The sequence below is a fragment of the Biomphalaria glabrata genome, chromosome 4 (genome assembly GCF_947242115.1).
Source record: "Biomphalaria glabrata chromosome 4, xgBioGlab47.1, whole genome shotgun sequence".
Taxonomy (NCBI): domain Eukaryota; kingdom Metazoa; phylum Mollusca; class Gastropoda; family Planorbidae; genus Biomphalaria; species Biomphalaria glabrata.
Window position 1 is genome coordinate 30,977,652 of NC_074714.1, and position 23,719 is coordinate 31,001,370.

The 23,719-nt window shown below is 39.1% G+C and overlaps 1 protein-coding gene across 1 annotated transcript; it reads right to left on the reverse strand.

Annotated features, from left to right (window-relative positions):
- Positions 1-86: 86 nt before the first annotated feature.
- LOC106073863 (zinc finger CCHC-type and RNA-binding motif-containing protein 1-like) lies at positions 87-23,542 on the reverse strand. Its single transcript, XM_056026230.1, has 6 exons — positions 23,350-23,542; positions 1,587-1,698; positions 1,332-1,439; positions 1,032-1,135; positions 565-640; positions 87-300 (listed from the first exon to the last, which is right to left on the reverse strand). The coding sequence occupies exons 1-6, from the start codon at positions 23,490-23,492 to the stop codon at positions 187-189; spliced, it is 657 nt and encodes a 218-aa protein (XP_055882205.1). The 5' UTR covers positions 23,493-23,542; the 3' UTR covers positions 87-186.
- Positions 23,543-23,719: the final 177 nt, after the last annotated feature.

Genomic DNA, 23,719 nt, shown 5'->3' on the forward strand with positions numbered 1-23,719 from the left:
TATACTTTCTTTGGGGGCAATTTAATAGAGCTATTCCCCAAAGTACTAATATTAAACAACAAAGAAGGCAGTCAAACTAATTTCAGTTGGAATGTTATACAATTGTATTTACATTTGGTCTATATACACATGTACATGAGTGATTTCATTATGTTGCTTTAGTAAACTATGCTTGTTGGTAGCTCCTTAGTCATCCAGTTCCTCTTCATCACTAAAATAGGAATCTTTTTTGTATTTTTTTCTTTTTGAACTTGTACTGGTTTCTCCTGATGATGTCACATCACTATCTATCAAGGATTGCTAAAGCAAGAAAAACAAACAAGAACTTAAGCTAGGCAAACAACAGTCAGTTTCAATCTCTAATGAACAAGCATGACTAGATGAACACTAAGCATAGGACATTCTCAACATCTCTTTTGAAGAAATTAATGTTATTTAAAATAGAAGATAATAAGTGGCTTATTTTCATGTTACCACAATGTAAGCAAACAATTTATTATTTCTTAGAAGGTACAACTTTCTTTTTATATCAAATGTAAGTACCAATTTTCAATCTATCAATACCTGGTATCTAACAGCCATGGCTAAAGACTCATCATTTACAGAATTGGTGCCCATATCATCACTGTCATTGTCATTGCTGGTAAATAAACATAGGACAATTATTCATCTTTGAAAGACTTGAACAAATATTTACAATCAAAAATATTTTTTTTAAATAAGCAAAATAAAAAAAGGCTTAAAAAATAAAGCTTATATCAAGGAAAGCACCACACAATCACTGTCATATCTCAATATTGCAAGGTTTATTTCCCCCTTTTTTCAATATAAAAAAATTAATTACCACTAATTGCTTATTTTTTATAATTGTCTTGAATAATTGTGCAAAATTTCGACTTGATCTGAGAATGGGAAGTGGGAGAAAAAAATCATTTTAAAAAAAAACAACCCCCCCCTTCCCCCCCCCCCCCCCACCAGACAGACAGACAGAGTGAGTTGATATAAACTTTGTAAAAAGTATGTATCCTCACCTTTCTTCTTCATTTTCAAATTTCCTTTTTTTCTTCTTTTTTGGTGGTGGTTCTCTTTCTCCTAATAAATTTTTGGGACACTTGTAACTAAGGTGGCCTTCTTCCTATATATTCCAACAAAGAAAAGACTAAGTGTACATGCTTTCCATGACTTTAAATTGTACAACCAGGAAAGAGAACTAGTTCAGAACCTTTGGTAGATGAAAGTACTAAGTACTCAATTTAGAAGCAAACATGACCACACTGCCTAACTAACTAGAGATTGTTTGTTTGCATGACTTAGTGGATGTTTTTACTTACCCCACATTCATAACATTTGGATTTGTCCAAATACTCTCTCCGTCGAATAAATTCTGGTGCTCGTCCATTATCCTTAGCAATACTGCAGGATATTGTTCTCTCAAACATCTGTCAAATTAAATAATTTACTGAGCTCAGCATGTTCTTAATTTTAAAAAGGTAAAGAAGTTATTTGTGATATAAATACATTTTAATAAATCATCTATTTATTGGAGATCAACTTATGGAACTACACAATCTCAAGCATTTACTAACCTTGGTCTTATTGAGAGCTCTCACAGCTGTGTATGCACTATCTCTGTCCAGAAATAACACAAAGGCTACACCTTTACTTTTGCGTGTGTGCTTGTCTTTCATTATTGTGACACTGTTGTAAAAGAGATGTATGTTATTTTTCAAACTATTAAATTGATTGTTGGTTCAGCCAGATGGGAAGGAAAATTATGGCCTCCAAACTTAGAACTAGTAAAAATGCATTTTTTAATATTTATGCACACTAATATTATTGATTCCTGCCTTCTTCAGTTAGAAAAACAAAAACATAGTTATACACACATGCAAATTTCTTTGGCTATTTATAGTTATTTATAGCCTCTATAGATGAAATTATCTCCTATAAAACAGTCTGACAGGAAACCCCCTTCCACTACTTAGGTCATTCACTCTTTCACACTTCTTTGGCCCATCAAAGGATAAAAAGCATCTGCTTTGCCCCCTCCATAGATCCTTCCTCCTAAACACACACACACACACACATAATTAATCAGTCTAAATCATAACAGAACAATTCATCGTGAGGATAAAGCCTTCCGCATAAGCTGAGCACTTTATAACAATAAATTAATAAAATGTCTTTGTCTTCTCGACAGTCCACAGGAAAAATGCATCAATTATAGATCTAGATCAGGGGTGGGCAAATTACGGCCCGCCAACACCTACAGAAATCAGGTGTGCCCACAGTATATACATATAAAAATGCAAATATTAAAAATTATATCTATATAAATTATTGAAACTGTCTCATTATAAAAAGTTTTAAGTAAACGAAGATTATGCTTATTGGCTATACACTCAATTCAAAACACAATGTATGAGTGTTGGGTAGGCTTGAAACAAGATGGCAAGTGTAACAAATGATGGAGCTCGATCTTTCACTGAGAAAAATAAGTTTGTTTTTTTTTTAAATATCCCAACCATAAACTCTAAACAGGAAAGTTTGCACACTGCTGCATAAATTTCAAAATTACTTTAGGCATCACCCTGTAGCAATCGAGCTTATTAGAGCTAGGGGTGTTAATCACGGGTAGTTCCAATTTATGAACAAAATAATTAAATGCTACCTTAGCATGGACAAGGCAAATGAGAAGAATATAAAATCTCAAGGAAGAAATTGTTATATTACTTGAAGGACATTGACTGAGACCTTGTTACCAATATTTCTAATGAAGAGTGGAAGAAAGATTTCATGTTTTTTATTATGTCCATTGCAATTGATTGTTTACATATGAAATGTAAATGCATGCTAAATCTTTTCAAACAAGGCTTTCCCATTTCTACAATAAAGCAAAAGAAAATAGTTTTTGTCATTTTCCTTTGCTGAAAGGTGAAACTACTTCTAGTGAAATGATTAACAGTACAACGCTTATTAAGATTCCTTAATTGTGCAATTGATATAAGCAAATTTTAAGATGTCAAGAACCAGTTTTCAATACCATTCAGCTCCAGAGGACAAAGCTCCAAGCAAAGAGAAGTTCCTGTTAGTATTTCCACGGGACTCTTATGGGTGACAGAAGCTTTATTTCCACAATTAAAAAAACTTTGCTGTTATTCACACTATTTGGGTACACATACATCAGTTCTTCTTCTTCGTTCTGATTTTACATGTTGGAGGGTTCAGATCAGTAATTCTATATCTGAGATGAAACGCGCAGTGGTTTACAGATCAGGCAGTTCTCCGAATAGTCCTTGGCAGGCTTTGGGGCCAGAATCTTGTTCGGGCCTCTTTAAAAAGTATGAAGCTTTGAAGGACGTGGTCAGCATTCTCTGGTGATGCTCCACAGGGGCAGGATTCGCTCGTCCCAACATTTAACTTCCGGAACAAGAAGTATTTTTTGTGAAAACTAAACAAGTATAATCACTGGTCAATGTTGACTGACTATAATTTGACAGCAGTCACAAGGGTAACAACTAGTCGAACTAGTAAGATCGTTTCACAGTTCCGGAACATTATGCACGAGTGAAAAAAGTAAAATACTGCACTTTAAGTACAACTGTAAATATACAGTGGCAATATTGTGATGTAAAAAGACAAGAGCAATTTAAAAAAAACCTGTAAAATTTGTTTCAAAACATTGCTAACTCTTATATATATATATATATGCATGTGTGTGTGTGCGGCCCGCCTTTCCCAAATTGTTTTTAATGCGGCCCTTGATACAAAAAGGTTGCCCACCCCTGATCTAGATCATGATTAGAATTAGAGATGCTACAACTAGAATCTAAGAATCTAATCTAGAATTAGTGAATTAGTATTACTACATTTAGTACATAGTCATTAGACTGATTAGTTTAGACTTCCGTCACTTAGATCTAGAATCTAGATCAGTGGTTCCCAAACTTTTTTGTCTCGTAGACCCCTTGACATGTTTTCCATTCTTCGGTAGACCCTCTGCATTTTTTGGAAAATTCTTCAACTTTATTTGTGTTTTTCTCACTGATTTCTAGGCCATTCATTGATGAAATTCAAATTAAAGTGAAGCAAAATAAGATTTAATATGCATTATAGGAATTGACTGAAATGCCTATTGCAGTATTCCCTAGAGTTTGTTTATTATTTTCAACAATTATTCATTTTTTAAGGGTGGGGGGGGGGAGGGGTACTTAGATTTACGAAAATTATTGAAGGGGTACGCCTATTTGGTATATGTTGAAAGTTTGGAAAACACTGGCCTAGTGGATAGCAAGTTTGTGTAAACTTTCAACATTAGGGTTCAATTTAGTTAGATTTAATCTATCATAACTTCTCGATTAGATGATGTTGGTTTTAAATTTGAAAATTAGGAAATTTCATCCAATCTATTGTATGCTTCTGTCACCTGATGCACATACCTTGCCGTGGTGTGACAGCTTGAGTGCCTCAATGACCCTCAGAGCTATACCGGCGGGAGCTCATCACTCCTGGCAGGTACTACCAAGCCGGACAGGTCTGTTAGGAAAGAGGCCAGACAAAAGGTGCATCCCCCTCCCCGGGACACAGGGGTTGTGCGATAGGCTAACAACCTGTCCATGAAAAAAAAAAAGTGTTATAGAAACCAGAACAAAAGCACAAACACTAAACATTGTCAGAGGCGAAAGTAGAGCTCCACAAAGGAGACTTATGAAGCTATGCAGGGAAAGTCGAACGAATCCTGTGAGGCCGACCACTCTACTTAAACCAATGAAAAAGAAACACTTCCTTATTCAGAAGGCAGCATTTAACTTGGGAACATGGAATGTCCGCACTTTACTAGAACCAGGTAGATGTGCACAAACTGCCAAGGAAATGGCCAACTACAAACTACAGATCCTGGGAATGAGTGAAGTTCGATGGAACACATTCGGTGAAACAAGACTGCAATCAGGAGAAACCCTTCTCTTCTCTGGAAAGGAAAAAGAAGATGACTTACATGAAAATGGTGTAGCACTACTACTAAACAAGGAAGCTTTCAAAAGTCTTTTAGAATGGGAACCAGTTTCAGAACGAATAATTAGAGCCAAATTTTTGTCTAAGTTCAAAAATGTTCACATCATTATGTGCTATGCTCCCACCAACCTTGCAAGTGATACTGACAAAAATACATTCTATGACCAACTGCAAAGTATAGTTGACAAAATACCTACAAGAGATGTTTTGATCGTCATGGGAGACTTGAATGCCAAAGTGGGAAGTGACAACAGAGAGAGAGAGAAAAGTATGGGCACCCATGGACTTGGCACCATAAACGAAAATGGAGAAATGTTTGCAGACTTCTGCACATTTAATGAATTAGTGATAGGAGGCAGCATTTTCCCCCACAAAAAATGCCACAAAGTGACATGGGTTTCACCAGACAATAAAACAGAGAATCAAATCGACCACATTACCATACGGCGGAACTGGAGAAGCACATTACTAGATGTACGAAACAGAAGAGGAGCAGATATTGGCTCAGACCACCACCTAGTTGTTGCCAAACTAAAAATGAAGCTGGCCAGCAATAAAACAGAAAGAAACAAAAGGAAAAGATTTGACCTAGACAAGCTCAACAACACACAGATTAAAAAGGAATTCCAACTATCCCTTCAAAATAGATTTGCTGTGCTACAACTAGATGAGGCCAAACAAAGCGTCGATAAATCTTGGCAAAATTTCAAAGAAATTATTACTGAAACAAGCAATGAAGTACTAAGCCTTAACCCTAAGAAGAAAAAACAGTGGATTAGTGACGAGACATGGAAATTAATCGAAGAAAGGAAATGCGCTAAACAGGCAGTTAACCTAGCAAAAACAAGAAACCACAAGCAACAATCAAAACAAGACTACCAAGCAGTTTCACAGAAAGTCACCAAAATGCTTAGACAAGACAAACGATCATTTTACAATAATCTGGCAGAACAGGCAGAAGAAGCAGCAGGTAAAGGAGATATAAAACAACTATACAAAATCACCAAACTTCTCAGTACCAAAAAGGCTAATTGCAATGTTCCAGTCCGAAACAAATACGGAAAACTACTTTCTTCAATAAATGAACAACTTGAAAGATGGAAAGAATATTTTCAAGAAGTGCTCAATAGACCTAAATCACGAAATCCACCAGATCTAAATGCAGGACCAACACTAGACATAAACATGGAAGAAATAACAAAAGAAGAAATAAGGAATGCACTCAAACAAATGAAGACAGGTAAAGCAGCTGGAATTGACAACATACCACCCGAAGTCCTAAAAGAAGGAGGAAGTGAAATAGTTGACCAAATGCACAAACTATTCAACAAAATTTGGTTAACAGAAACACCTCCGGGTGAGTGGAAAAAGGGCTTGCTAATTAAAATACCAAAGAGTGGAGATCTATCACAATGTGAGAAATGGCGAGGCATCACTTTGCTGTCAGTACCAAGCAAGATTTTTAGCAGAATCCTACTAAACAGAATAAAGGGAGCATGTGATGAACACCTAAGGGAAGAACAGGCCGGATTCAGAAAAGGGAGATCTTGTGCTGACCAAATAGCTACACTCAGGATAATTGTAGAACAATGTGTCGAATGGCAATCTCCTCTCTATGCAACTTTTGTTGACTTTGAAAAAGCTTTTGATAGTGTCGACAGAGAATCTATCTGGACAGTAATGAGACATTATGGGATCCCCAATAAAATAATAACCATAATCAAGAACCTTTATGATGGTTTCACCTGCCAAGTAACCCACTGTGGCAAGCTGTCAGAGGAATTTCCAGTCACAACAGGAGTCAAACAGGGATGTCTTCTTTCACCACTCCTGTTCCTTCTAGTACTGGATTGGGTCACAAAAGAAGCCTACTCTAACGCAGGGAAAGGAATCCAATGGACTCTCACACAAAAGCTGGAAGATCTGGAATTCGCTGATGACATAGCCCTATTATCACACAGACTACAGGATATGCAAGAAAAGGTCACAGCTTTAAGCGAAGTAGGAAAAAGAGTAGGCCTCAAAATAAACCACCAAAAAACTAAAGTACTTAAAGTAAACAATAAACAAAGTGGAGACATAGTATTGGATTCTCAGACAATAGACCAAGTAGAAAATTTTATATACCTTGGGAGTGTAGTCAGTATATCAGGTGGAACAGATGAAGACATTAAACGCCGTATAAATCTAGCACGTCAGACATTTACACAGCTAAAACCAACCTGGAAATCTCCTTACATCTCAAACAAGACTAAACTAAGAATCTTTAATTCTAATGTCAAGGCTGTCCTACTGTATGGTTCTGAAACATGGAGAACAACTGAAGCCACAACAAAAAAAATACAGACCTTCATCAACAGATGCCTGAGAAATATCCTAAAAATACACTGGTATGACAAAGTAGAAAACACCAAACTGTGGGAGATGAGTGGACAAAAAATATAGAAGTGCAGATCTTAGAGAGGAAGTGGAGATGGATTGGTCACACCCTTAGAAAAGATACCAGCAACAGAGCTAGGCAGGCCATAGAGTGGAACCCCCAGGGAACAAGACGCAGAGGAAGACCAAAAAGAACATGGCGACGCAGTGTACTTGAAGAAGCAGAGAAGACCGGGAAGAGCTGGGACACCATCAAAAAGCTAGCAAGAGACCGTGGAGAGTGGCGTGTTTATGTCGAGGCCCTATGTTCCATGAGGAACTCAAAGGAATGATGATGATGATGATGATTGTATGCTTCATTACTTAATCCTCACAAGAAACTTTGAGATTATGCCTTTGTTTTGATCGAATTTAGGTAATCACCTTGTAGCGTAAGTTACCCTCATTAAATTTATGAAATAAGTCGGTTAAAATTGGATTTTTAGCACCCAAGAACTCAAGAAATAAATATTGTCAAACATAAGCCTTTCGACAACTATCATTCTTCATTGTGGAGGATCGATTGATCAAAGTTTCAGGCAATGAGCAGTTCTTTATGGATTTCTTAATTCATAGCAAAAAGAAAGCATGATAATAATAACACTATATTATCAGGCAAGGTTAACTAGTCCAGCTTTTTTTTTTTTTTTAGAAGTATGTCTTTGGAAAGTAATTACATAAGAACCTTTCAGTTTCTTAACTCCTATTACCATTACACCTTTGAACTGTATTGTTGTTTAGAGAAATTTTTACTATGATATCAGATGTGTGTGGCTTTTAATAGTGCAGTTTTCTGGAGTTTGATATAGGCCTAAGAAAAAATATTGTAAGACACTCACAAACCTCTTTTCTTTTAGGATCTTTAATCAAACATTTTGTTCTACTGTTCAAAAGTGTTGAAAGTAGGCTATTTCAAATCTCAATCTATTTTATCATGTTGTCATTGTCTCAAATGATGTTCCAGGTTAGATAGTTTCATTGTAACTTAGCTTAAAACTTTGTTACACAAAAAGCACATATGAAATGATTTGTTCGACAAAAAGGAATACAACAAATGACTAGTAACCAACACTGTACTTTCTACAGTTCTTTTTAACAAGGCCATGTACAATGTTACTTTCATGTATTTGAAATAAGATGTTAAAATTTAAAACTAAAAAAAAAACTCGTTAGACTAAGAGAGTTACAATTGAAAGGACTAACTAAGGTAAAATCATTAATCGGAAATGAAATTTAAAGTCATTACATGCTTAAATGAGATCCACTATAGTAGACCCCCATTTACAGGTCATAGACCCCCAATTTATTTTTTCACTTAAGTAGACCCCTTGGAAGTCCTCATAGACCCCTGGGGGTCTATATAGACCACTTTGGGAATCACTGATCTAGATCTATATAGTATATAAATATAGATCTACTCATCTAGTACTAAGACTAAGTTAAGTAGTAAGTATATAAATGATCTAATATAAATAATAATAATAAATAATCTTTATTGTCCATATGGAAATCTGTCTTACAATTTGTGCATTACACCAAACAAAAAACATTATAACTATAGACCAGTGGTCTTCAACGGGGCGATATCGCCCCCTAGGGGGCGTTTTCGAGATTTTGGGGGCGCTGAGAGCCAAAGGGGCGGTAGGGGGGCGCTGGGCACAAAATGGGGCGGTAAGGGGGCGCTGGGCATAAATGGGGAAAGAAGAAACTAAAGGTGCTCTGAAACAAAACAAATTAAACAATTTTTCAACATTAAAGCTGGGAAACTAAATATAGACAAATTATAGTAAACTTGCTTCTAATTTAAGAACAGAAACAGCGTTAGAAATTGAGTTCGGGAATCCTATTTTCTATTTTTAGATTCTTACTCTTTTGCTGTGGATGGGGAGTATTTATTGTCCTTGGATCTCGCGCTTATAAACCTTTAAGATTTGATAAACAAAGAAGGTAATACGCCTTTCAGATTATAGTTTATTTTATCTACATATGTTAATATGTAGATATGTAAATGTTAATTGCAAAAAACATTAAAGGTAACATTTAATAGAATATTTTAACATTTTAAAAACAAAAAACATTTATAAAATGTTGTTACGAAAACTCACTGGTTTGTCATGTAATATTTCCTTGAGATTTAGTGAATTGCCACTAGAAAAAAAGTAAGTTCCACTTTGATGGCATTTTCAGATCAGGTTATGAAACCAAGTCGGCTTCACAAACATATAGCGATATCCAAAAATAATTTAAGAATATTCATGAACAATTAAAAAAATCTACAATTAAAACAATATTAAAAACAAAAACAGCAAAGCAGGATATGTTTTAATGGCTTCTTAGAAAAAGCTTTTTAAAAATTCTTATGATATTGTTGAAAAATTGATTAAAACTAAATTTTTGTAAAAACATGTTACACAAAAAGACTTTTTTTTCTGTTAGAGATGAAATATTATTTCAAAATTGTCTAGTTATGTAGCTTATGGGGACATATAGGAAACCATCAGTGGTTGGAAGCTACAATGACTTTATAGGTAATATAGAATAAAGAACAGATCTATTCACTATTCACATTGTGAGTTCTGATACACAAGAAAAGTTTAGCCCGCAATTTCATTTCTATTTGAATCTAATTATAAAACTGTAAATAAAATACGAAAATAAGCGCATCTTTCCACAGTTTTGTGAAACAAATGATGAAAAAGGAGTTAGACTCTTGATGTAAAATGAAGTTCGCTGGATTTCGAAAGGGGTTTGTTAATTGTTATGGCTCGTTTTTTTAAGCTCTTAAATAATTTTTTTTTGTTGAGAAACGGGAAGATTCAACGGTTGGCGATGACTTAAAGCAGGCTAAAAACATTGTTTTACATGGAAGGCATCTAACACAAATGAATGAAACGAACCTCCGACTGGTAGGAAAGAGATTGACTTTTATTGATAATATTATTTTCTCTTTCATCGAGATATTAAATCTATTTTAAAGAGTTTTACACTCTCACATAACTTGTTTGTTGACAAATGAATTACTGCCCAAGGACACCGATATCTATGCAATTCACATTAAAATGCTCTATGTAGAAATTAAGATTCGCTTCTAAAATTTAAAAAAATATATATAAATGACAATTATTAAACATCTAGTACTGATGTTCAAATTAAATTTCATGAAAAAAAATAGATTTACAAAACTATGTCTTCAGTAAAAAAGAATGTAAACATAGGAGGCACACAGTGGCGTAGCTAGGATGGGGGGGAGAGGGGGAAATTAGAAAATCCCCAGGGCCCCCATTTAAAGGGGGCCCAAATTAGTGCTTTTTTTAAATTAATTAAATTAAATATTACGCAAAAGGCAGCGGCCTCTTAAGATGTCAAGCCCCCTGGCCCCCAAACGATGGAAATTCCTAGGTACGTCCCTGGAGGCACAACAGAGATGTGGCTGCATTTAAATGTTTGGTCGAAATTAGAATTATTTTTTAGCTTTTCAGTAAACTTATATGGTTAACCTAATTTAGTGCGTAACAAAGTTAATGAATAAGCAAAGAAATAGACTGGATGTAGCGACTAGAGGAGACCTTCGACTTGCTTTGGCTAACTTAAAGCTTGAAATTTCTAATATTGTCAACTCATGGGGCAAAAGGTTCCCATTAGCTTGATTTCTTTTTGTAGTGAATTCAGCAATAATAATAATTATATAAAAAAATAAAACTAAATTTACAATTAAACCTAACAACAGTAGGCCCTAATATTCAAAAATTTTAACGGAGACTATTCTTAGGATTTGAAAGTCTTTACATTATTTGACATAATTTTTGTATAATGATTATATTGGCTGTTTTTGCCTTTAATTCCGAAGATTACGGCTGAGTACAGTGTTTCACATAACTACGCAAACCTAAATGCGACCTATATATTTTCCCGAATTTTGTGCAGACAAAGCCGTTGCATGCTGGTGTTCTATTTAAGTTTTCTTTCCGTCTTTTGCGCCTGTTTTCAATAATGGCTTTTCTTTGAGTATCAAATGTTTGTCCCGCAGTTTTTGTAAGACCTCTCAAACTGTTTCTCTCAGAGGCTATCTGCTGCCAGAGGATGCTGCCAGGTACTTTCCACTATGCCAGTGAGAGCGAAATGGCGTCTGAATAAATCTTTATAGCGCTCACGGGTGAGAGGTGCAACTCAAGGCTCGTCAGTCATAGGCCAAGGAGTTCACAACAATCGCCTTTGGCATGCGGTCGTCTCACAAGCGGGATATTGACAGCATACAAATTAATAGATAGATGATACTTTGTTCAAATTTGCCTTCTCACGCTTCTTTATAACTGTTTTTCTTAGAGGGGGGCGCTGGCGGATTTTTTTAAAGAAAAAATTCTAAAAGGGGGCGGTAGGCCAAAAAAGGTTGAAGACCACTGCTATAGACTATAAGAAACCAAAGTAATATAATAATACCCCTATAAACATGCCCATTATGGCCCAATATCAGTTTTGATTAGGGTTATCCCCCATTGCAGCCCTAAATAGCCCCATCTGGACCCTAATGGGAGCGGATACCGTTTGCACATTGGCGTCATTAGGGTCCCATTAGGGGCCAATAGGGGCAGCCCTAATCATGCCAATATCGGCCCAGAATGGGTAAAACCACTTCCAAATTCATTGGGGATTTCCAGAATAGCGCCATAATCAAGCCCATACTAGCTCCAATGGTTTAGTAACTGACATTTTTATTGGGGCTCAATTAGGGATAACCCTTATTGTGCCATTATCGATCCGATGCTGGCCCTAATGGTTTAGTAACTGAAATATTTATTCGGGCGCAATTGGTCCATAATGCGCTGCGTTCCAGTACCACCTCATCGTGGTCACCGCGTGAACACTCCGCTCTCCAAGGCTACTGGTTGCTTGCTGCTGATGAATGAGCAGCCGGTAAGTGTAAAAGGAACTAAAACGGGTTATGTCCAGCCCCCCCTCCCCGGTGGGGCCCTGGGGCAACGGTGAGTAAGAGACCTAACGGGATCTCCGACAAGCGGATAGCGCTGTACACCAACTCGAGGGTTGGTCGGGTTCTCCTGGGACTCGGCTGATTCGCGGGTCTCTCTTTGGGCAAAGACTGGACTGACTGGCGCGGCCTTAGCGGGCTGCGTCGGGCGGACTGGTCGGCGTCCACGAGCTAGGCTCTATCTAGCCCGTTCCCTGACGCGCTAGTGGAGGAATCCGCCGCGACCAATGGCAACTCTGACACTGAGAATGTCGAGAAACGCGCGCCGCCCCACTCCTGCCTTGCAGGAAACTTATATGCCAAACTGTGGTGGTGATTGCTTGGGCAGGTCTCTGCCTTGCCCTTAGTGGCGACACAAGTATAGGCCATGCACACTGCTGCATTAGAGCAGTAACTAAGGCCGCCAATGGCCTTAACCATACAACCATGATAGGCACAGACACAAAAAAAAGCGGGCACGAGCAGACCCGAACAGGCTCCGTGCGCCGGGTAGTGGGCGTCAGGCCTGGACACGAAAAGTCAGCTACTAGTCGCCCCGCGACCTCGATGAGGGGCAATTTGTCAGGTCGTGAAAAGTTAGCTAAAATTCCTCCACCTAAGTCCTCTTCTCATCGAACACTGCATTCGTACCTCCTTCGGAGGTCCGATTCGAATAAGGTTGATGGAAGTCTGCCACAACCTCCTGCCGACCTAGATACACGGCAGGCAAATATGACTGGAAGCGAAATAGTGACGGGAGCCTCCGGCCCCCAAACAACCCAAACTGACACTAGTGGGATCCAACCCACCCCAGGGACTAAGCCCATAAACACTAGGTCCCTCCTGATCTTGCATTTAAACATATGTGGGGTAATACCCAAAATGTTAGAGCTATCAAAACTCCTCCACGAGAGGGCAATAGACTTGGCTTTATTACAAGAGACACTAACTGGCAAACGTAATGCCAGTATCACCGGTTATACTGCATTTAAGTGCAAATGCACAGACTGCCGGGGGCTCATTACTTATGTACGCAACAACCTGGTTGTTACACAAGTCCCCGGTCCACGAGTGCATGGGCGAACCGACGCCATCACCCTTGAAGTACATAAACTCGGGCGTAAACTCACGGTACAACTCTGTACAACCCCCCCCCCCCCCAAGCACGAAATTAGTCTCGAATATGACTGTACTAATATCAACACTCACAACGTCATCGCAGGAGACTTTAACGCTAAGTCTCAACAGTGGGGCTATGATTCAACCGACTCGTCGGGACATAAAATTCATGAACTCCTAAATAACTCTAATTTGTTCTGTCTGCAAAATAAACATACTCCCCTAACTCTATACCACGCTGGAAATGGCAGCCAATCTAGACCAGACCTTACTCTAATTACAGCTAATTTAGAATCTCACACACAGTTCCAAGTCTTAGACGACATTGGGAGCGACCATAGGCCCATACAAGTCACAATAGCCCTCTCAGAGGCCAGTGGTGTAACCCCAAAAGCTCCGCGTAGGTGGAGTTACACCAAGGCGAACTGGCCAGCGTACGAGGCAGCAGTCGACACTGCCCTTATGAATCTAGCAGTGGAGGATAGGGACGTTGACATCATATACAGCGAAATAACAGCAGCTATGTTGGGTGCGGCCAAGAGGTTTGTCCCGCGGACATATCCTGGCGTAAGGCAGAAACGCATGTGGTCTCAGGAATTGAATAAGCTGGTCCTGAGACGTAAGCGAGCCCGGAGGCTTGCTGAACGGATGGGTACCCCTGAAATCCGGCGGGAGTACAATCGGCTCTGCAGAGCCACGAGTTAGCTGGCCCGACGCGTCCGGTCGGACCATTGGAACGCTGCCTGCGCCGGGATGGATCTTCGGGACTCCTCGAAAGCCTGGCGTCTTCTGCGAAACCTAGAGGCCAAAGATACAGCGCGAACGGCTGCCCCTCTATTGTCACCGAGAGGGCCGGTCTCAACGGTAACCAAAATGGTCGGCTTGTTAAATCGACATTTTGCTAAAATCAGCAAGCCCGAAAAGAAGTCAGCCATGTCCAAGGCCCTCAACAAAGAACGTAAAAGACTCGAGAGGGAGCCAGATGAGCCGGAAAGCCAAGCAACGTGCAACGCGCCCTTCTGTCGTGCTGAGCTGGACAGAGCGATAGCTAAGTGTAAAAACCGAAAAGCTCCGAGGCCAGACAAGGTTACCCCATGAGATGGTAAAACACCTTGGGGGCATTGCAAGAGGTAAACTCCTGGAGTTTATGAATCGAACCTGGGCAGAGTCCAGACTGCCCGGGGCCTGGAAGAGTGCTATCATTGTGCCAGTCCTTAAGAAGGGAAAAGACGCGACTAACGTGGTCATACAGACCATTTCACTAACCTCAACTCTTGGCAAAGTTGCTGAGCGAATGGTTCACGAGCGGCTAGTTTGGTCCTTTGAGAGTGCCGGTATCCTGGCGCCAGAGCAGGCCGGCTTTAGGGCAGACTTGAGCCCGATCGACCAGGTCACAACATTCGCACAAGAGGTGGCCGACGGGTTCCAGAGGTCCGAGAGCACATATGCAGTGTTCATAGACCTAAAACAGGCTTACGACCGTGTGTGGAAGCAAGGCCTCTATCTTAAGTTAAGAGCCATGGGTGTGCGGGGCAAGATATACAATTGGATACAATCCTTTCTGTCTGGGAAGAGCACACGTACAAAATACCAGCACTCCCTTAGCAAGCCAAAACAACAACTCAATTGCCTGCCTCAGGGCTCTGCCCTGTCCTGTACACTTTTCATAGCCTTTCTGAATGATTTGCCCAGCTCACTACGATCCAAAAAACTGCTATATGCTGACGATATTGTCCTCTGGTCAACCGGGAAGAAAGCCGACCAAATTCAGGCGGCACTTCAAGCAGACCTCCATACCATCTCCTCGTATTGCGACAAATGGCAGATTCAGATAAACGTTCCCTGTTCAGCCTAGGGATCGACATTCTTAAGGCTCCATTCGAGCTTCAACTCGGTGGGCTGCGACTCCAACGTGAAAATACGCCAAAATATCTAGGGGTGACACTGGATAGAAAGCTGACAATGTTCCAGCACGTCCAGGATTTGAACGAAAAGCCTCGGAGAAGTTAGCGTTGTCACGTCCCTAGTGACACCTCATTGTTTACAAATGAGGACATTGTACCTATCTCAAATCAGGTCAGCGTACCCACGCTTAAATGCCAGAAAGATGCCGATTAAATCAACCAATTACTACAACAAGGCATAATTGAACATTCAAATTCGCCCTACGCAGCACCTATCGTACTTGTGAAACGACACAATGCTACAAAACCTAGAATGTGTGTAGACTTTAGGCAACTCAACAAAATTACTTGCCTAGACTCTTACCCTATGCCAAATCCAGAAGATCTCATGACACAGTTTGCTGAAGCAAAATATTTTACAAAAATAGATCTTTCAAGGGGATATTACCAAATTCCAATGAAGGAACAAACAATGTAAGCCATACACAGCCTTCACTACTGCATGCGGACTATTCCAATTGAACTACATGCCATTTGGTTTAGTCAATGCAAGTAGTACATTCAACAGAGCAATACACTGACTATTCGGACAAAGAAAAGATACTGTTTCATATATAGACGACATATGTATCTTTCACAAAACTTGGGAAGAACATTTGCAAGGACTAAAAGAAATCTTTCATGAACTAAGACAACATGGCTTCACTATCAAACCCAGCAAAATGGAACTAGCCATGAATGAAGTAACATTTTTAGGTTACAAAGTAAGCTACAACTCTTTAAAACCTCAAGATGAAATCATCAAGAGAATACTAGACATTCAAGTGCCTAAGACAAAGAAACAAATCAGGAGTATACTAGGACTTTGTAATTTCTACCGATGTTTCATTCCTAATTACACGACTCTCACATCGCCCTTGACAAACCTTACCAAGAAAGGTCAACCAAACAAAGTACTTCATTCACAAGAACTGGAAGACACTATAACGAGAATCAAGGACACCTTTTCACACGAGTCCATTCTCAAGTTACCAGACCAAAACAAAACATACCACCTTGCGACGGACGCGTCCTCCGAAGCGATCGGAGCCTGTTTAATGCAAGAGCACAATGGAACACTACATCCCGTGTTCTATATTAGCAGGAAATTGTTACCAGCGGAAACCAGATACTCTACAATTGAAAGAGAGTGTTTAGCGATAGTTTGGTCCATAAATCGCTTTACCAAGTATCTGTTAGGCAAACCATTCAACCTACTTACAGACCATTTTCCTCTCCAATTTCTAAACACTAGAAAACTGGCTAACAGCAGACTAACACGATGGAGTTTAATGTTAACAGACTACCAGTTTACTGTAAAAACCATACCAGGGAAGATGAACGTCTTAGCAGACACCCTGTCAAGATGTACTTAGATTACAACTACCAGTAACATAACTTGTACATTTTGTTTTCATTTAAAATTTGATTCATACATTGACTAAAAATTTTAATATTCCCATTGGATGGAAGATTTCAAGTCTTATGACATTCATTTTATTACTATAACATATCTTCTTAAATTTTTCTGTATTTTCCATGCTTACATATGTTATTATTGTGAAGAATTCTAAAACTAGAATACTGCATATTATTGAATATTATTTTTATACATGAAAGAAGCATCTGTAATACCTTTGTACGTTAGTAGCATTATTATATATAAGATTGAGCGGTTGCAGTTCCGTTTTACTCAACATGCGTCCCGCTTAGGAAGAGGGGGGTATATGTCACGTCCCTAGTGACACCTCATTGTTTACAAATGAGGACATTGTACCTATCTCAAATCAGGTCAGCGTACCCACGCTTAAATGCCAGAAAGATGCCGATTAAAACTTAGCTCAAGACTACAGCAGGGAAACAAAATTAGCATAGCTTAAGTTACAAACACAGTTCCTAGTGACACCTCATTGTTCACAAAATGAGGACATTGTACCTATTTCAAATCAGGTCAGCGCACTCACGCTTTAATGCCAGAAAGACGCCGATTAAAACTTAGTTCAAGGCTACAGCAGGGAAACATAATTAACGTAGGTTAAATTACAAAAACAATTAAAAGGAAAATTAAATGTAAACGGGTCAAGGAGTCAAGGATGGGTATTGAATTGTCACTGTTCTTTATCCTAAAGAAAGATATAAAAGGCGGACTGCTAGCTTGAGACGGGAGAGAGCGCTAGAAAGTTAGACTTAGTAGTCGCTAGTTTTTAAAGTAAATATTTACTCGTTTTATTGAACATTTCACTGAATCCTGTATCTGTTATATATATCTTTGTACATACATTTATTGTTTCAAGTTCAAGTTTTAAATAATTAAAACTAAAGAAAATATATCAGCACTTTGTTACTTCATTACTTGTTAAAGTGTTTGAACTATAATCAAGGCACCTCCGAACCTGCATATGTCACAAGTTTATAGCATCAAGATCTGCCAGTTAAATAAACGCAATAAACACGTGACAAGCGTTACTAAGAAAGCTGGCCAGCACAAAGTGGGGTGCCAAAGCTGACATGCTACGCACATTGTACTTAGGGGCAGTCAGATCACAAATAGAATACAGCTATACAGCTTAAGTATACGCTAGTAAAACTGCCCTCGAATCACTCGACCGAGTACAAGCACAGGCCCTACGGTTCATTTGTGGCACCTTTCAGACAAGCCCAACAAACGCTGCTGAAATCTTAACAAACGTGGAGGGAGAGGGCAGTACTTACGGCCTACGAGCGCTATAAAAGGGGCGACTCTAGGCTACCCACCTCAATTTTAGTGCGACAGTGGAGAGAGAGGAACCGCATCATGCGATCGTTCCTCCATATTGCGGCTAATTTGTCTAAATCAGCTGGGCTCTCCACTGATAGAATCCCTATTAGGAGAATTAGCACGTGCCCTCCGCGGAGGAGATTGCCGGCCCCACAAATAAACCTGTCCCTGATGGGGCAAGAGGGAGCCACCAAGAGGCGACTAACAACTGCCATTCTCCAAAACTTGGCATCCATAACCATAAAATCCTACCCATCAGATGACATTTTCTGCTATACCGATGGGTCGGTACTGAGGGACCCCGATAGATCGGGGTATGGGGCCCTTATCGTCTACCCCGACCGGACTGAACCAAACAGGCTCTCTGGCCCATGCGGCTACGCCGCATGCTCCATGGATGCCGAACTCACAGGGATAACTCGGGCGTTCGAGGCCATTAGGGCCCGAATGCTCCAACGCGAGACTAGTACCACTACGGTGGTGCTGGTCACTGACTCTCGCTCCAGTCTCCAAGCTATGGGTGGCGGCGGGGGAGGGTCGCCCGTAATAGAAGAGGCAATCGGCGCCGCAGATAACATCCGCCCAGCTATTGGAGCTGTCGTTTTCATGCAGTGGGCGCCTTCACATTGCGGCGTGAGGGGCAATGAAATGGCAGACGCCCTCACAAGGGACAGTGCTTTGGCAGTAACACACCTCGAAGCACCAAGCACGTACTTACAAGCAACGGCACAAATCCGAGCACTCATTCATGAGAAGTGGTTAAACTACTGGGAGGAATCCGACAGAGCATGTGGTGTCTGGCAGCGCATGCGTCACCTAGATCGCGACGATCCATGGTGGCGACTGAGGAGGTCAGAGCAGTCAATAGTTGCGCAGTGCAGGACGGAACACTGTCCTATTGGGGCATACTTTGCCCGGTTCCGCACTAACTTTGACTCCTGATGCCGTCACTGTGGAGAGAGCATCGAAAGCTAAGGGGAGACTTGCCTGTGCAGTCACTCGACTTGTATGGTAGCTATGAGGCATTAAGCCGGACGGCTAAGTTTCTAGCCAGAGCACTACGGGAGGACTAGTCCTTCCTGCTCTGATTTTTCAATAGGAGTTCATCTCAGGTCCACAAATGAGATTGGACCAAAAGCGCTCTGAGCATGCTATAAGCATGAAAGTAGCGCTATATAAAAGCTATAATAATAATAATTAGGGTTAACCCTTATTGTGCCAATATCATTCCAATGCTGGCCCAAATGGTTTAGTAACTGAAATATTTATTAGGGCTCAATTGGGGATTACCTTTATTGTGCCAATTTCATTCCAATGCTGGCCCCAATGGTTTAGTTACTGAAATATTTATTATTAGGGCTCAATTGGGGATTTCCCTTATTGTGCCAATATCATTCCGATGCTGGCCCCAATGGTTAAGTAATGTAAATTTTATTGGGTTTCAATTACGGATGACCATCATAATGCCATTATCATGTCGATATTGGTTTGATTTATTAGGGATGACCTTTATTATTCTTCAATTCATCACTGATTTTTTTGTTTATTATGCCTTTTTTGTTCAGATGCATCTCAATGGCTTAGTAGAAATGAAGCCACATCATTGGTACAATCAGTGTGTGATCTATATACATGTACAGATACAATAATGTACTATACAAGACTTGCATGCTTTGTTCATTTATTCATAATACTAATAGTACTAGGGGTGCACCGGATAGTACTTTTTGATATCCGGCCGGAGCCGGATATAACCGGATAGTACAATTAGATATTCGGCCGGAGCCGGATACCTACATGACTCAAACAGCTCGTTTTACTGAAGTTTTTGCAAATCTTCTATATAACATACCTATATTCATATTATTTTGTTATTTACTTTCTTACTTTAAACTCTATCACTGATTGATAAATTAAAATGAACAGCATTTTTTTACAGATATGCTTATCATAAACTAATCTTTGTAACATGAGATGGTGTGTGCGTATGTATTGTAAAGTAGAATGTGGGATAACTCATGCAGAATATATAAACATATATGTAACTAATGTAAATCTTTCAAAGGTAAAGTTCACTCTTGGTTTTATAGCGTAAATCTTTCTTAAGTACAATCTAAGTTGTAGCCTATAGTGGGTAGATGTTTGTGTTCATGTATTTGACACCATCAACTTGTCATTAGGCTCGTGTTTTAAAGGCCACAAACCGCTTCTGGTTTGTATCTAATACAGATAATGGCTTAGTAAATATCTTAAGTACAGCAAATTTGCAGCCGTATGCTGGCCATTAAATTTTGTACAATGCAAAACATAGCTGCTTCGGTCAAATGACTCATTCAACCAATGGGCAGTTAAACCAAAATATGATTCGGTGGTATTATCAGCTGTCCAAGTGAACGTTGAGAAAGCGATGCTTTTAGCATCAGATAGCATTTCACGAAGCTTTGAGGAAATATTGTCGTAGATATCTGGAATAACACGTTCTGTAAAATATTTGCGACTAGGCACAGTGTATCTTTTCTCCAGTACTTTTAAAAGTCCAATAAATCCAGGCTTCTCAACTACTTGGTAAGGTTCCATGTCAGTTGCAATCATCTTTTCTATGGCCAAGTGAATGCGTTTAGCATTATCACTATTAATATCCCACAATTTAGCTTTGTCTAAGACCTCTTTAATCCCTGGTTGCTGCTTGTGTGTGAGGCTTGACGAATCACTGGAGCTCGTAGACGTACTGGCACAGGCAGTGATATTACTTGATGCTGATTTCAATGCAGTCATTTCGTTGAATAAGTCTGGGTGTTTCGAGCGTAGATGACTAATCATAGGGGTGGTTGAGAAGTCTTTAGGCTTGCCTGGTTTACCACGTGACAGTACTATTTTACAAGCATTGCAAACTGCTTTAGAGTAGTCCATTGTTTTGACATTAAAGTAACGCCATATAAGTGATGACTTTTTATCAGCCATTATTATTTCTATTTAATTTACTAAATGCCCTTGCAAGCCACTTTTATACCCGTGGCTTGTGTAACAAAATACTTGTAGGGGTGTGTCCTGTAGTAGTTCAGCGCTCTAATTTACATTTCTCTTCAAGTAAACAAACTTAGTGTCATCATCTAGTGACCTCTAGACAGTGTCAATATGTCTTAACAATTTGGTTTGTGGTCCAGACCCTTGATTGACAACCTATCTCATAATAAACAAACTCATACCAGATTAACCTTATAGAGATTTGGCTTGTAGTCCCGCCCCTAATAAAAATTCTACTCCAAGTAAACAAACTCAGTTCCCTCATAAGATGTGACCTCTAGAAAGTGTCAACACGTTGACATCTGGCTTAATGAGGTCAGCTGCCTATCCGTGAACTCAATGTTATGGACTAAACAAACAAAAGGAGGTGGGGGTGCTCATCTCTACCTCTGGAGATATACTCGCACATCTAGACAGATTATCAGCGTGACGTAGTTAAGGAATATTACGTGTTTACAAGACCACTCAAAGGTCAAGACAAGCTTTTAAAATGTGCCAGACATCGCTGCTACGTATGTAATACGAATTTATAATGTAAAGTCTAGCCCCCCCCCCCCAATAACAAACCTAGTTCCCTCGTGTGACCTCTAGAGAGTGCTTACGTCCATCGTATCTGACTTGGGGTCACCTGTCAATCAATGAACTCAATGTGATGGGCTAAACAAATAAAAGGGGAAGGGAGTTGTTCATCTAGAAATATACCTAGTTACATTAGAGGTGTGGCTCTTGTAGTCCAGCCCCCCCTCCAATAAAGATTAACTACTAAGTAAACAAACTCAGTTCCCTCGAAAGGTGTGACCACTAGAGAGTGTCAATACGCTGACATTAAACCTACGTCCATCGTATCTGACTTGGGGTCACCTGTCAATCAATGAACTCAATGTGATGGGCTAAACAAATAAAAGGGGAAGGGAGTTGTTCATCTAGAAATATATCTGGTTACATTAGAGGTGTGGCTCTTGTAGTCCAGCCCCCTCCCCCCTAATAAAGATTAACTACTAAGTAAACAAACTCAGTTCCCTCGAAAGGTGTGACCACTAGAGAGTGTCAATACGCTGACATTAAACCTACGTCCATCGTATTTAACTTGTGGTTACCCAACCATAAAAAACTCAATGTGATGGACTAAACAAATAAAAGGGGGTGGGAGTTGTTCATCTCTACCTCTGGAGATATACCCGCACAGCTAGACAGACGTCTGGTCAGCATGACGTAGTCAAGGAATGTAGCATTTTAACATGTTAACTAACTTACTCAAAGGTCAAGACAAATTGAAAAAAGTGCCAGCCATTGCTGCTCTGTATGTAAAGCGCATTTATGATGTAAAGTTTCATCTCTATTTATATTAAGTTATTAACACGCCTTGTCTTTATAATAAACGAAGTTTGGTGCATATTCATAATGGCTCTATTTTTAAGCATATTATTTTGTTTTAATATAAACATTAATACATTCTATAACAGACAGTAATGGAACGAGGTCCACTTTATGCATATTAAATAGGTGTATTTTTTACTATCCGGTTTACTATCCGGTAGTGATATCCGACCGGAGCCGAATAGCACCGGATAGTAAAAAATGCCGGATATTCAGCAGAAGCCGGAGCCGGAGGGACTATCCGGTGCACCCCTAAATAGTACTAATATACTAATAATTATAATAATAGTAATAATAGAATCTAGATTCTAGATAGATAATTAGATTCTAAGTCACTAGACTAAGTCTTATCATGACTTATGGTACAGGCTTAGAGTTAGAGTTAGAATCTATCAATTTAATCAATATCATTTATCAATTTTTTATATTTTATCATCTATCAGTATCATCACTTTTCACTATCACTACTACTAGTAGACTAGTAGATCTATATGTCACTATATCAGTGCCTATATAGGCTATATCATTATATGATATACATTATAAATGATTATATATGAGTATGAGTATCAATAATCAGGTCTATCTAGTTAATCTAGAATATAATCTTAGATCTAGATCTAGAATCTATTAATATTATCTAGAATCTAGATCTATCTAGATCTAGGCCTAGGGCTAGGCTAGGTTAGGGTAAGAGTAAGACTTAAAATAAGTGACTAAGTATAAAGACTAACCGTACAACTCTGCCGTATTTTTCGAAAATCTTGTACAGATCATTATTTGTTAAAGAAAAAGGGATGTTAGAAACATAAACCGTACATTTACTTGGAGCTAGTTTATTATTGCCACCACTACTACATATAGTGGAAGGATTCATTTTGAGCTTTCAAAGAGCAACTTTCGATTTGATTTTATGACCATTTGGGAATAGTCTCCCCTTAAAATAACAATTACCAGTTTGTAATGTTTTTTTCTTTCAAATAAGACTATTAATAGTATCATTGATACATTTGAATAGACTATAATAAATTTAATTGGATTTTTTTTAAAATAAGTTTTTTAATATTCAAAATATTGATTGTATTTGGATGAATTAGGAAACGT